Genomic DNA, 15,000 nt, shown 5'->3' on the forward strand with positions numbered 1-15,000 from the left:
CAATGCCACATGTTTTTTTGTTTTTTTTTTATATAATTACTAGACACTTTTCCCTGCTGGTGAAAGATATAACATAGAAGTCATTTCACAGCTTTTTAAAAAACCCTCTTCTAGTTAGACACACAAGATGAGATGCATGATAGTAGATCACACCCCAGGGTGGATATCCTCGAATCTATTTACACTTGTAGCTTCTTTTCCGACACAGATCCCAACATGCTGTTAATGTACGTATCTATGGAGCTCCTACAAAACTATTTTAAATCCCAAATTGTACCAACCATGAGATACCCACTCTTTCATTGTAAGCTTTCACTGGTATAAAATAGTGACCACGGTAAAATAACGGAAAAAGAACAATGAATCCCAGAGTAATTATTCCCTCCACGTTGTTTCTGAAACTTTTATTCATATCTTAAAAAAAGAAGAAAAAAAAAAGGAAACAGGTCTTTGACTGACTGGGTATACACATTTTTATTTTTCTTATTAGGTCTAAGGAAGGTCTCTGCTAATATTTTCATATGAAAAGAAAACAACTCAAGTTACATAAGAAAAAAAAAGACAGAAAAAAGCAGTTTCTATAAGCAATATATCAACAAGATATCTTTGCAGTTTAGCTTCTTGTATCACAATAAGGAACAAAATATAAAAGCAAATAATACATCAGGCTTTCCTACATCAAGCACTTAGTTTGACCAGTATCCTAGCTGGATGATTATGTAAAACAAGGTTGGAAGAAAAGGGAGTACATGATGAGAATATAGCTAAAGGAAAAAGGTAAAAATAAATGAGACAAACAAGGGGGGGGGGGAGAAATAAAGAAAGGGTGGGGGGGATGAAAGAATGATAAAACGCTCATTGTTAAAGCACCTCTTTTCTTTTTAGCCTAAGCGACAGCATGTGTATATCATATATATATATATAAATCCTTTTTATTAAAGACCTTCACATTTTATAAATAATGAAAACGGAAAAAGAGGAACAGAACCAGGATCCATTAGAAATAAAATGCATGGAACGAATAATTTAAAGACACGTTTGGTAAGAAAACCCTCCGGCTGCTGTGCCCATCACGGCTTTCGGGTACGTCTCACTGCCTTTTTCATGACGCGACCACTGGGGGGAGCCGGGGCACTGAAGGGATTGTCATTGCCGCCACTGCAAGAGGTAAGAGAAGTTAAAGGAGGTACTTGTGTCTCAAAGGTATGGAAGAGACTATAATGATGCTAAATAATAATGATGAGGGCATACATCAAAATCAGGAATAAAGGGCATGAAATAAAGATATATCATGTATGCATGTGTGTATACGTGCGCGCGTCCACGCGTGCACACACACACACACACACATATATGTATGCATAAATATATAAATATACATCATATACAATATATCACATATATACACAAACATTCAAAGGCATTACTAAGTAATTATACTAATGGCAAAATATATACAGTTAGGACCTTTTTTTTTTTTTAAATCAAATGCATTTACCAATCATTAAAAATCTATACTGACCCGAATGATGGCGCTGGTTGGACAGGAGTGTTTCCTGATCCGAACTGGAACAATCCGCTGGCAGGGGTGCTATTTGCTTGACTCTGCAATGTAAATAATGCATATGGAAAATTATTCTTGCATTCACATAGGCTCTGAATAGCTCAAAGAAAGCAACAGTCTTTGAGATCACTTACAACATGATCCAAATCACCTTATAGTTTCTCAAACTAAATAGGAAAAAAAAGCAATAGATATTAATGATGCATGTATTTCAGTTAGTGAAGACCAAGAACAGATGTTATCTAACATCTTTAGTTATGAAACTTAGATAAGGGATAAAAAAAAAAAAAAAAAAAAAATTGTATGATTTACCTGTCCAAACTGAAATATGCCAGGTGCCCCAGTCGAAGCTGCGAAGTTGAATCCTTGGCCTGAGGCATTGGAAGGCGTCTGCCCGAAGTCAAATCCTGTGCTTGGCTTCTTCTCAGGTGGTTGGCCAAAGGTGAAGCTTGGGGTCGAGTTGTTGTTGTTGCTGCCAAATGCCGGGGCTGGACTGCCAAAAGCAGGCGCAGGGTTTCCGAAGGCTGGGGGCGCTGTTGCAGCTGGGGCAGGAGGGTTGCTATTCCCAAACTGGAAGTTGGGAGTGGCATTGGATGCTGGAGTTGGGGCTCCAAATGCTGGTGTAGCAGATGGTGTAGAAAATCCTGGACCAGAGGCCAGTTTGTTCTCCTTGCTACCAAAGGTAAACAAAGAGGGAGCTGCACCTACTCCATTGTTAATGCTGGTGGATGACCCTCCAAAGACACTCTTTTTAGCTGGCTCACTGGAATCAGAGTTCTCTCTCTTTCCACTGAAGAAAGCTGGTGTGGTCTTGGGCTCGTCCTTAGCAGGTGTGGTATTAAAAGCAAAAGAAGGTGCAGTGCTGGCCCCTGATCCCTTATCACCAAAGGTGAAAAGAGGAGCAGCTGTGGCAATGGCAGTAGTGGCTCCTGCACTGCTTTCTTTTCCATTAGCACCAAAAGTAAAAGTGCCACTTGGCACTGCTGGTTGTTCACTAGTCTTTGAATCACCTGCTTTTGTGGAGGTCGGCACAGCATTATTGAAGGCAAACGAGGGCTTCGGCACACTTCCGTCAACCTTCTCAATCTTGGCACCGAAGCTGAACACCTCACTCGACTTCGTATCTTTTCCCTTCAATACATCCAGGACACTCCCACTCTTGATCTCAGATGCTGGCTTTATTTCTGTTGCAGATTTAGCTTGGCCTTCTCCTATTACCTGCTTGGCTTTCGCTTCTGTGCCTCCGAAGCTGAAGGATGCCACATTGTCACTTCCAGAACTGAGTGAGAAACTAGGTTTGGTATTTACAGTTTCTGTACTACTAGCAGGCGTTTTACTGGCTGTGAAGGTGAAGTTCATAGCTGGAGCAGGGAACTGGCTGCCTTTAGATTCCTCTGGCTTTAAGCCAAAACTGAAACCACTACTGGCACTTGAACTTTTCTCCTTTGACTTGTCACTCTCACTACTAGAGTCTGTCACTAAGCTAGGTTTCTCTGCTGCAATTCCAAATTTAAATCCAGAACTTTCTTTACTATTACTGTCTTCAGCACTTTTGGCACTAACCCCAAATGCAAAACCACTATCAGATTTTACTTCAGTCTGTGAGTTGTCTAAACCAAACTTAAAACTACTACTTGTGGAAGAAGAGTCATTTGTATTTACACCGAACTTAAAGTTTCCTGTTATGGCTTGAGAAATGTTAGCAGCACCAGGCTTAGGAGTCTCACACGATATGCACTTCGTAGCTTCACTTTTGTTGCGAACTAGACATGTATCGCACTCCCACTCCCCCTTGGCTTTGGCAAAGGCTGAGCCAAACCCGAAATTCACCTTCTCCTCCTTGCCATCAGCTGGCTTCGCCTCAGCCAGCTGGGCCGGTTTCGCTTTGCTCCCCGGCCTAGGGGTTTCACATGCAACGCACTTGTCCATTGAGTCTTTGTTTCGTAACATGCAAATATCACAATCCCATTCATTGGCAGACTTCTTGAAGGCTGAGCTCCAGTCTGTTCCATTACCCGTAATGGTTGGGGTAGGATCTGCATTAATAAAGACAGATGCATTAGTTTGGGTGCCATAGGATGAACTTTTCCCCGGCTTCGCAGTCTCACACGCCACGCACTTTTCATCCGAGTTTTTGTTCCTGACCATACAAACACTACACTCCCATTCATCATTTGACTTCTTGAAGGCCCCACCAAAGCCCTCGAACCCTTGTGAAACACTAGTTTTCTCAACGACATTATTAACAGTCTGTTCTACCAACGCCTTTTCACTGGAGATTTTAGGACTACCAAATGCGTTTAACTTATCTTCAACCCTATTTTGTAGTGAAGGAGAGGCATTCCCAACAACATGCTTCTCTGGGGTGCCTCCCTTTGGCTTCAGAATGTCCAAGATACTTCCTGCCTGGAGTTTAGGTGCCTTGGGCACTGCCTCCTTTTTAGCTGTAGCCTTGAGTTTTGGGGCGAAGCTGGGGCTGCTGCTATTAAACATCATGGCCGAGGACAGCTTGCTGTTAGAAGAACTAGAAGAATAGCTTGTGGTTTTGCTCTCATCATTAATTAATGCCGGACTACTGAAGGTGAAGGTGAGGGCATTGGCTGTGGTCTCAGAGGCAGCTGCCTGTGTGTCCACCACCTCTGGGATGGAGAACCTAAAGCCTGAAGCCATGCCACTGCTGCTAGCTGGGGTCCCCAATGCAGGGACAGTGAGTGGCAGATTGATCTTGGGGAGTGAAGACAGGGTCAGTGGGACTGTGGGAAGCTTAGGGTCTTCAGCAATGACATCGTCGTCCTGTCTGCTTGAGGTTCTCCCACTCTCAACAACCTTTGACTTCATCTTCCCGCCACCATCCTTCAGAGTCTGGGGTGAGTCACTGCAGAAAGAGAGAGAGAGAGAAAACACACATAACACATGGCCTTGAATACTCTCCTCAACTGTATAGTTGGCTTCATCTTAAAATATTCCAACAAAAACTAATAGAACAATAATGAAATTGAACATGGCGGGAAGAATCCTGATAACAAGTATATTTTGACTATGTTCAATAACCTATCATACTGCAACAGAAGATAAAAAGAAAACTATCTAAATTTATGCTACATCTTAAAATGTTGAGCTTGGGTTGGGAACCTTAGGATGTGTTTTCTATTACCTTCTAGAATAACCTATTTGTAATATATTAGGAAAGTGATAATACTTAACATATTATTGTGTAACAGTTCATCATAACTGAAGGAATAAATAGTCATTTCATAAAAAGGAAAAATGCAGTGCGAAAGTGATCCAACCTTGAAAAATCCCAGTGGCAGAAGGGTTAAACATAATCCTAAGATTAATCTATCCTAACTATCTTTTTACATATGTGTATTCACTAATTTATAAAAGAGTCAAAAGTTCAAGATGCTGATTAAGCTGTAAGTTGCAAGGATAAGCAGAAGAAAAATTACAGTAACTCAATTATACTTTTTTTTTCTCTGACCACTGATGAATATTCTGATTCACTTTTGAGTCGCTAATTGTATCATTATGAGTCAGACTGTAAAGACCACTGGTTAAATTAACAACCAATTTACTATAACACCTGGATGATCAAAACTACATGAAGTGTCTTGGGCACACCACCAGATTTACAAGTGTGAAATTAATCCCCATTCTGTAACCGTGAGCATTCCTGCTACCTTGTTTCCATTTCAGTTGCTGTATAATACTAGACTATACAGGACAGAGGCAGACACAACATAGATTTTATGTTACGTAAGCAAAATGCCGCACAGACAACACACTGCACAGGCAATGGAAGCACAGATTTCTATGTTACACTATACACATACACTTGAAGAATTAATTCAGTATTTCTTTTTTTTCATGACTCGGTTTAATTAAAATAATTGTGGTCGTCCTCCAGGTTACTAACATTGGATGGAAGGTAAATACATCCTAGCTAACTGAATGTTAAATCTGTTATGTATTTTATGTGTGCACTGATGAAAACATTCTACGACTTTCAAAATACACTGATTTAGACTTGTAGTAGGACTGTATCATGATACCAGGAATTTACAGCCAATTCACAAGTAAATGAATAAACCAGCTAAAAACACCTCTACCTACAATTCAGGTACCAGAAATAGCAATAGGAATACCAATGGTAATGATAAGAATAATAATAATACAAATAAAAAAAATAATAATAGTAATAAAGACCAGTAACCTAAATCTAGACTCACCTCATGACAGGTGTTGCCTTGGTCACAAGATCCTGTGTTTGCTTTGAGGCACTGATGCTACTGGCCATTCCGAACTTAAACACGCCCGGTGAAGAGAGGGCCGGCAGGGGGGCAGTGGTGGCGGGCACGCTCTTGAACTTCCCGACTGCCTCCGCAGCCGCTTTGGAGAAGGTGGAGCTGACAGCAGGGGTTGGGGATGGGGCTGGGAAGGAGGTAGGGGTGAAGGTAGCTGATTCTGACACTTCCTTTGTCTTGGCTGGTGCACTGCTGCTGCTACTCTTCTCCTTCTCCTCCTCTTGTATCCTCATTTCTACGTGCCTGGGTTCCTCAACAGTTCTCTTGGCAGTCGAAGAGGAAGAGGTGAATACAGTTGAAGTGCTGATGGAGGTGCTTGGTGAGGGCTTTAAAAAACTTTTTGATAGGTTCTCTTGAACAGGGAGCTGGAAGAGATCAAAGGAGAGTGTTATTTGTGAAACTGGCCTTTTCAATTCATAAATAGAAAACTATAGAAGGATTAAGTAAATTTCAATAATTTTTAGGCCATATCGATTTATTTTCATTAAACTAAGATGTCAAAACATAATATATATCTATATATCTATATATATATGTTTGTATGTATATGTATATGTATGTATAAACACATCTATACATATACACATTATATCTCTCTCTATATATATGTCTATATATATACATATCTAAATCTATATATACATATATTTATATCTATATATACACACATATCAATAATAATTTTATGTCTACGTACTTTAGTTGGAGTAAGAAGCTTAGAGGTTGGAGGTGCAGATCTTAAATTTGGCCTGTGCTTATAAAATGAGGCTGTATACGATGGTGCTGCATCCAGGAAGCTACCCCTCTGGCCTGGAGTAGGGGTGGGTATCCGCTTGGCATCTGATATGGGTGTTGACATTTGCTCTAGACTGTCCAGGATGCGACGTGCAGCTTGGCTGAGCCCGCCATCATCGGAGGACTCTGCCGACTTGGATTTAACTTGAACACGAGCAGTCTGTGGATGGGTCAAGAGTTCAATAACAGTGGTGATGTGAAGAACAATTGGGATCTGCATTGAGATTCACATCGTAAATGATATAAATTGAGAAATTCATTATATATCTGACAGAAAAGAATCCCAAAACATGTAATAAATCTATTTTTCAAGCAATTTGGATTATGATGAATGACAATTAAGAACTAACGTACTCTGAAAAGTGTGGGTATGTGTGTGTGTGTGTGTGTGTGTGTGTGTGTGTGTGTGTGTGTGTGTGTGTGTGTGTGTGTGTGTGTGTGTGTGTGTGTGTGTGTGTGTGTGTGTGTGAGCGCGTGTGAGATAGAAGTAAGGAGAAGAGGGGAAAGGGTGGTGATTATCAAGTAGAATCAACACTCCACAAAATTTTACCTGGTGGGAGGCTCTGGACTGCAATCTATTTCTTCTGTAGGCAGATGCTCCACCATACATAGTTTTCCCAGGATAAAAAGGCGAAGACTTAAATGTAGAATTACTGAGCACAGATCTATCGCCCTGTAAAGAGAGATACATTTACTTCCACGTCTTTGGTTTGTTTGCTTTCTGGATTTACAAAGTACACAAAACTTTCTGCAATAGCAATCAAGTCTAAGATTATCAACTGTGACCTTGCATACAAAGTTTAAATTGTTGTTATACAAGCATCCTTTGCGTCCTGATAAGATGCACAGTGCTACAGCTTTTAACCTTGCAGTTGCCATGCTAAAGTAACAAGTTATGGTGTAATAAAACTAGATAAACAGTCGCACCAAAGGTAAAAAATGACACGAGTATATAAAACAATGCTTCTACAAAAATGAAGACTATTCTCATCAACATCGTAAGTTTACACTTGCGCTTCTCTGATATTTAAATAACCACAAGGAAACAATACTTACCACAACAGGGGACCCATAGGTAGAAACATTAAAACGTGGCCTCTTGTTAGCTAACCCTGAAGGCTGAGGTGTCCCGATGGCTGGATCCCCTGCCTCACTGAAGAGGGACCTGCTGCTGGTGCTCCCCTCCGCACGTATACTTGTGTGATCTGCCAGAGGTTGGGTTACATGGTCAATTATCACTATTTCCCACTTGTCCTTGCTACCAATTATCAGCCTCATTACTGTTATTTTTTGTTTTTATTTTGGGGGTGGGGGTGAGGGTTGGGGGGTCAGGAATTATTACATTTCTTATTTAGTTATAACAGACAGTAATTCCATGATACTTTTGAATATTCTTTAAAAACACATTTTCCTTCCTTTCACCAAATTCTAATGATTTTACACACATTCCCTGCAAGCTACAAGCCCTGAACCATCCAATCTTTCCAATTGGAGGCCAGAAGATTTAAATATATGCAAATGCATGAGAATGTCACAGGAAGGTCACCTAAAGCAAGACACTTGCATTAATATGAAATCTCTACATAATATGCATAGTGCAAGCTTCAAGCTATGTACATTAAAAATATATGTACTCAACAATTATGATCATCTGCAAGCAAATCAACTTTGTCAAACAGGTGTTTCCATCTAATGACTAAGCAAAAGTTAGCAGTGCAATAGACAAAAATAAAAATAATGGAAAGGAAAATTAAGAGAGAGGTGTCGTCCTCTCTACTGGCACGTGGATTACCTGGTTCTGCATCCCTGGGTCTCTTCCGAGTCTCATCTAAGGAAGGTAGGACCGTGGCAGGCTGGACAGCTGGTGGTGCAGGAGCCGACTTGGTCAGCGTGTCACGTAGCGTCTGCAGCGACTCCTCGTCCAACTGGAGGATTTCCTGCTGGTAATCCCTCTCATCTGGTCGGGGAATGACTGAGGCATCGACACCTGTATCTACTGAGGACTCACTCATTTCACTGCCATCGTCCCCTGAGAGTTTACATAATGCTTGCTTATTAAACATTCCAAATTGTGAAATAAATAAATAAATAAATAAATAAGGAACAAGCAAATATCAACGACAAAATTCTTAATTCACCGCCAAAACAGTTCCTCTGGAGGAGAAGAATTTTACTGGCATGTTCAAAACTTTTTGATTAAATTATGGCAGGTCTCATCCTTCAGGAATGATGTAGAAGAAACATACTAAGGGAAAGGTGTCCTAATGCTTGGCAGGTGCCAGACCAAGAAAATACCAGTTTTAGAGGCTAATTTTTAATTCAAAGTTTTAAACCATTCTAGCATCCACAACCAGTTGGTAGCAGAAGCATTCAGCTGAGAGTTTAAAAGACAAACATGCACATAAAGGAAAGCCAATCTCTGGAGCACACTTTCCTGTCCTTTCAAACTGGGAATTTGCTCACCTGTTAGGAGCTGCAACGGACGTGGCTCCAAGTGGCTCTTGGTGCGAGCTGTGAACATGGGTGCTGGCGTTGAAGAGATAATGGGCAGCTTTCTCACAGGGATTGATGGGCTTGGTGTTTCGCTGCCCATTGATCTGCTGGTGGCGGCAGAGATGCCCAAGGGAGTGGCCGTTGGAAGGCTCATCCGTATCCCACTGCTGGTGCTGGCCCCCTCATTGACACCCAGGGACTGCTGGCTGTTACTCTCTGTCTCACCTACAGACAAAGGATCAAGTTTCAGAGCCTGAAGTGTCTGCAAAAGCTGTTCTACCAAGCTATGAAACTGCAATTACGATTACAACAGACAGACTTATTTCCTTTGCTAAAACAAATGTAGCTGAATACTACTACTATTTCTACTAAAAAGATGTTTACATCAAAATTTCTCTACAAAAAAACATCTCAACCTTTGGATGTTATACAACTTGAACTATTTGTACTTTTAAATTTCAACAGCTTCAGGGAAATATCAAAATAACCAAGACGCTAAAAAGTAAGCATTCCCCCGGTAATAATTATGCCTGCCGAACCCACCTTCCTCCGGGTAGATTGGCCTGAAGGATCTCCGCCCCGTGACTGGCTGGGAGAAGATGAAGGACTCGCCAGGAGGAGGGACCGTCGAGGTCTTTGGAGGCGCCATCCTCGCCTGCTGTTCATTACCCTCCTCCTCATCTTCAGCTCCTAACCATCCCGAGAGCCAAGATGACGAGAACAAACCTGTCACTGAATCTGTCACTCTCCGGATAATTCCCTGGGGAAAAAGAATCAAAACAAAAAACTTTAGAGAGGGTCAGGGCAACTTGTCAATGCCCCTATAAGACTTTATCTCCTGCCTTCTCAAACAGTTCAAAATAATGCTCTACTTTAAACAAGGTGTCTTGTAGAACTACTGATAATGTTTATCATATGATATGGAGGAAGTTGCTCTGCTTCCCTTTCTACCCTTTACAAGCTCAAAGTTAGGTGCCTGCATGTAAAACAGACAACCATCGGTCTTCCCATACAACCATATGAATGTAGATGAACGATTTTCATCTTTCCTGTTAGATACACTAGCTCAGTGGTTCTCATCTGGTGGCCAATGGTAGCTTTTTGGGTGGTCCTCAATACATCCATTTTATGTGGCAATAAACTGGATGTCGGTGAATATATCTTTTAACCCTTTGATGACGGTGCGTCACACCCGTCGATGACGGGGCAACACACCAGTGTGACGTTCCCGATGCAATATTGCATAGGCCCAGCGTAGGGGGTTTCCACTTATCGCCGGGCCCATCGTGATTGGGTTAATATAGTGACTATTCAAAAAAACACAACATATAACTGGGTTTTAATTTTATATTATTCCTCTTACAGAAATAAATCTGTTAGAAATAATTAATGACAAGCCTTCAAGTAATTGTAGGAAATTAGGTTTGTAAGAAATACTTTTCAGATCAAAACATTTGCATTTATAATTTCTTTAATTTCTATTTTTAAGAAGTAAATTTCAAACTGAAATACCTCTTGTTTAACCTCATTTTACCCTTACTCAAAAATGGAATTGTCTGACACATTTAAAAATTTAGCTTTTTTTGTACATCATAAGAAAAAACTGAACATATATTCCAGAACCTTTATTATTTCCTAATCTTTATAGATCATTTTAAGAAACATCAATACTATACATCCAAAACAATGAACATAACATAACGAACAGAATTTTTGTCTCCCCTCTCTGCACTGACAACAAACTTCGGCGACATTCTATATATCAACGAAACTACCCATCCCAGAAATAGATGAGAAGAGTAACAAATAACACATATTTTGCATGAAGGACTAGGTAGTAGGAGTACAGGATGCAGAGAAAGATTCAGAAATTTTCATTCATCATTCATAGTTTTGACAGTACAAGCAGTTGAATTACAGGTGGCCAATACAGATAAAATTTACATTTTATTTATTATCATCTGATTAACCTTTTATAAAAATTGACGAATATGATAAAGAATGAAACTAAGTTATTGTGAGCAGTGGGTGTGAAACTAATGGCAAAGTGATAAATTAGCACAAAAAAGAATAATAAACTAAAAAAAATAAACTCAAATGATAACAATAAAATAAAAAGGCTTTTCTTGAGGAAGCAACCACTGACCATCCCTTCTAAGTAGGCAGAGTGCACTTGCCACCTCAGAGGTTTAATACCCTCTACATTAAGATTTTCTCCTGTCTTACACAAATCCACTATTCTGATACACCATTAAATATAGTAGGATATATATTAGAAGAAGAGTGATAATGAGGAAAAACAGCTTTTGTGCCATGGGCATTCACAACACACTCAACTAACAAATGCAAACTTTTGAGGCTAAAATTAAGAATCCTCACTGCATCATCCACACTATGAATATCCTTAAATCTCACACATGATGCCACATTCTACCAACATGCTAAACCAGCCGTGATTAAGTCGCGAATAGACTCCCCCCTGTCCTATTCACAAGCCAGTCCCATGACACCAGTTGCTTTTCTAATCCCATATGCTCAACAGCACCCATGAAAAGAAACCTAAACCTAATCTTCATCTTCTATGTGGTGTCTGTCAAATGATGCAGCAGTTTACCACAGTGACTAACACAATTTTCTGAATGAAGTCTAATCCAAAGGCTGAATATCACTTTACCCAGACTGATGGTTAGCACCGAGTCTACTCTCCTTTGCACTTCCACACACACACACACACACACACACACACACATACATAATACACATGTGGATGTTTAGTGCAAGAGGACCAAACACCTGTTATTTCCACTCACAAAACCAGTACCTCAGAAAACAACCTGCCAACTGGCTCGCTGCCAGAAACCTGCTTGCTTCCCATGCCCAAATCTCCCTTGATGCTCTTCTATCAACGCTGACCATAAAAAAAATTAAAAAAAAAAGCCAAAACCTGAACGAGAAACTGTAACACTCTGGTCTACCTGTTATAGACATCAATTTCTTTTTGCTTCAATTCTCAATAAAGGTAATGCAGCCACTCTCCTTACTACAATCACATGACAATCAGTTTAATTCATTTGTGGAAACATGTCCCTACAAATTCTGAGACGGATAACCTGATAGAGCCTAATCTTAATATAGATGGTGCCCTGTAACATAAACAAACAATGCTGTTCCTCACTTCAAGGGGGGAAAATTTCACCAACATCAACATTGTAATTTACAGTCTCTTACATTTCCATATCTTACAGGATCATGTTCTTCCTTCATATGTATCCACGAAGAAGAGTTGTAGACATGTTTGCGCATGTTGAAATATACATTTCAATTCATTAAATCCATTCTTTATAATTCTTTGAAAAAGTAGATAGCAAAAGTTCATGTTTTTTGCAGAGGAGATAACTATTTTCTTCAAATATTTTTACTCTACAGAACAAAAATTGAGGAAATATGTCATAAAGCATTGTGCATAATTTAAAGAGGGATATGGTAAAAAAAAAACAAATAAATAAATAAAAAGAGTAAACTGCAAGACACAAGAAATAATAAAGCACACTGAGCATCCACCTTAATCCACTTTTGGCATAATCTAATCCATATAAGCCAACATCCAACCTCCCCAAATGCTCATGTTAGATGGATTGCAAATGACCCCCCTATTTCCTAGCAAAGATATAATAAATAAAATAGTACTAACAGAAAAACAAACAAAACACATTATCAAAGCCTCGCCACATCCTAGCAACCCACAAGCAAATGTTGCATTGTTGCCTGCCATTCACACTTCCTTGCAAGGGCACAAGATAAATATACACACTACCCAAAATTAGACACTGGTAACAGGCACAGCACACTTGTCAAATGAAATGATGTTCTATATTAGTTCTTGTTGTTGCTCTAATCAACGTTTTTTTGTTCTTTTTCACCAATTCTGATTTCTCAATTTATTATTTGGTTTAAGGCAGAATTTATTTGTTTCCTATACTGAATTCTGCTCATCCTATGTCTACATGTGAATCAATATAATCAAGGGCCTTCATCCAAACAGGTTTGGGCAATCATAAATTATCACAATTTTTCCCCTGGCCACATTCTTTTATTGCATAACATTACCTATTTTCCATAAAATATTTAGTTTTCTTCACTGGCATATGTTGCCAAGGCCGGCGCTCACAGTGCGATGTTATTCTGTACATTGTCAACATCTGATTCCCTGCCGTTAGAACTAGTAGTAACTGGCTCCATAAAAATAATTTTTCAATAACACACACATAGAGGCCATCTGGACTAACCATCTATTTACCGAATGCACAGCCATCCAAAACATATATCATGTTTGGTACAAAAACAATGGTAACACCAGCTTAAGTGACAAAGGGCCTTTGAGGTTACCCATACTTTAACTGCTTTTTCAAAACTCAGGGTGAAAACAGGTTATAAATGCGGGTCACCAAATTTACCAATTCTCACAAAATGCACATTCAATCTTTAGACTTCAGGTGCCAGGATATCCCACATATCTCCAATTCACAATTGGCAGAGGAAATAGATAAATTCCTAAATTGGCTCAAATGCAGTAAACAATATATCAATAAGGCCTAAAATTCAACACCAATATTGCATTTCGGCGCAAAGAATATAACTGCTGCGCTAATCTATTTCTAGTAAAAATAACACAGCATTACATATAAAGCAAATTTTGTTGTAGGCCACACTGCTAATGTGATGAGCATTTAAATAAAACTAGTAAGTGCGCTGGACATAAAGGAACCACGTACATCACTAAAAAAAGATTTAGTTTTAATTCCACAGATTTGTTTCAGAGACATTTATATCAATGGTGTAGATGACTTCTTACTCAACCCTTTCACTTCGAGCGTTTTCATCGAGTCGGATCACTACCGTATTGTATTTTCTCTCTTGTTAAAAGTTATCTATTCCTTTATCTGTAATAACTTTTCATACTAAATGCTAATTAGAACCACTTTCAGAATAAATCATATACATACTCATATTTCATCCATACGTCTAAAAAAAGAATAGAAATCGCACATCTTGGAATGCTCAGCCCAAACCTATCTTACAAAGGTCCATTCAACTGCACATATTCTATCCGAAAACCACTTTGAAACTTGCTACATCCTATACAAGAAGACCTACATACATAATTCCCACTAAAACGAAACAACAACACGCGATCGGTACGAGTCCCACCATTTTGGAGAGCCAGCAAAAGGCCAACAAACCTCCAGCTCCGTCAATTCAGGCAAGACGGAGCCTTACACGACTGATGAACCACGAGGGAGGTCTACAGGTTCCATCATCCCCGAATATGGGATCCGTTGGCCTTTGCCAGAGCACTGCTAGGTGCAGAGACAAGTGTTGGCCACAGGTAAACACGTGCAGAGGTCTTCCTAACATCAACTATCACCCTAATTGTATCAGTAAATTCTTTTAGCCCCAAGCGACTTTTCTTTGAACAATATGGGTTCCCTAGTGTGGTTGCACCATGAAATGCAATATGCAAGACTATGCCACACAGTAAACACATCAACCGAGGAGCCACACACACCAGACGCGAGGCAAAATGCAATACCTCCCACACTCCACAATACCCCCCCGTCGCAAGAAATACCCGCGCAGGAGAACTAAACAACAAAAATGAAAAAAAATCCGCACGGCCCTTGGGCAAACACCAACCCAATCCCACAATCCCAATCTTACTCCCAAAATCCCCTTAGCCAGAGTCCCACACGAGAATAAGAAAGAAAGAGAAAAACGTATCCCTCATGATTACATATGGGGGGGTAGGGTAGGGGGTCCTCTTCCCCCCCTTCCCCCCCCCTAATC

General features: G+C 39.9%; 1 protein-coding gene across 1 annotated transcript in view; it reads right to left on the reverse strand.

Moving 5' to 3' along the window:
- Nucleotides 1-15,000, reverse strand: part of LOC122245955 (uncharacterized) — a 16,934-nt gene that overhangs the window by 1,249 nt on the left and 685 nt on the right. Inside the window, exons 2-11 of the mRNA XM_043004135.2 lie at nucleotides 9,700-9,916; nucleotides 9,127-9,381; nucleotides 8,456-8,692; nucleotides 7,720-7,868; nucleotides 7,214-7,336; nucleotides 6,566-6,823; nucleotides 5,794-6,233; nucleotides 1,877-4,439; nucleotides 1,523-1,605; nucleotides 1-1,158 (exon numbers count right to left, since the gene is read on the reverse strand). The exon at nucleotides 1-1,158 is cut by the window's left edge and continues 1,249 nt beyond it. Of these exons, the coding sequence (XP_042860069.1) occupies nucleotides 1,071-1,158; nucleotides 1,523-1,605; nucleotides 1,877-4,439; nucleotides 5,794-6,233; nucleotides 6,566-6,823; nucleotides 7,214-7,336; nucleotides 7,720-7,868; nucleotides 8,456-8,692; nucleotides 9,127-9,381; nucleotides 9,700-9,916 (4,413 nt within the window). The 3' untranslated portion in view covers nucleotides 1-1,070. The remainder of the gene's footprint in view (nucleotides 1,159-1,522; nucleotides 1,606-1,876; nucleotides 4,440-5,793; nucleotides 6,234-6,565; nucleotides 6,824-7,213; nucleotides 7,337-7,719; nucleotides 7,869-8,455; nucleotides 8,693-9,126; nucleotides 9,382-9,699; nucleotides 9,917-15,000) is intronic.

This window comes from Penaeus japonicus, unplaced genomic scaffold (assembly GCF_977035675.1).
Source record: "Penaeus japonicus unplaced genomic scaffold, GWHDUDI00000001_assembly GWHDUDI00000012, whole genome shotgun sequence".
NCBI classification, from domain to species: Eukaryota; Metazoa; Arthropoda; class Malacostraca; order Decapoda; family Penaeidae; genus Penaeus; species Penaeus japonicus.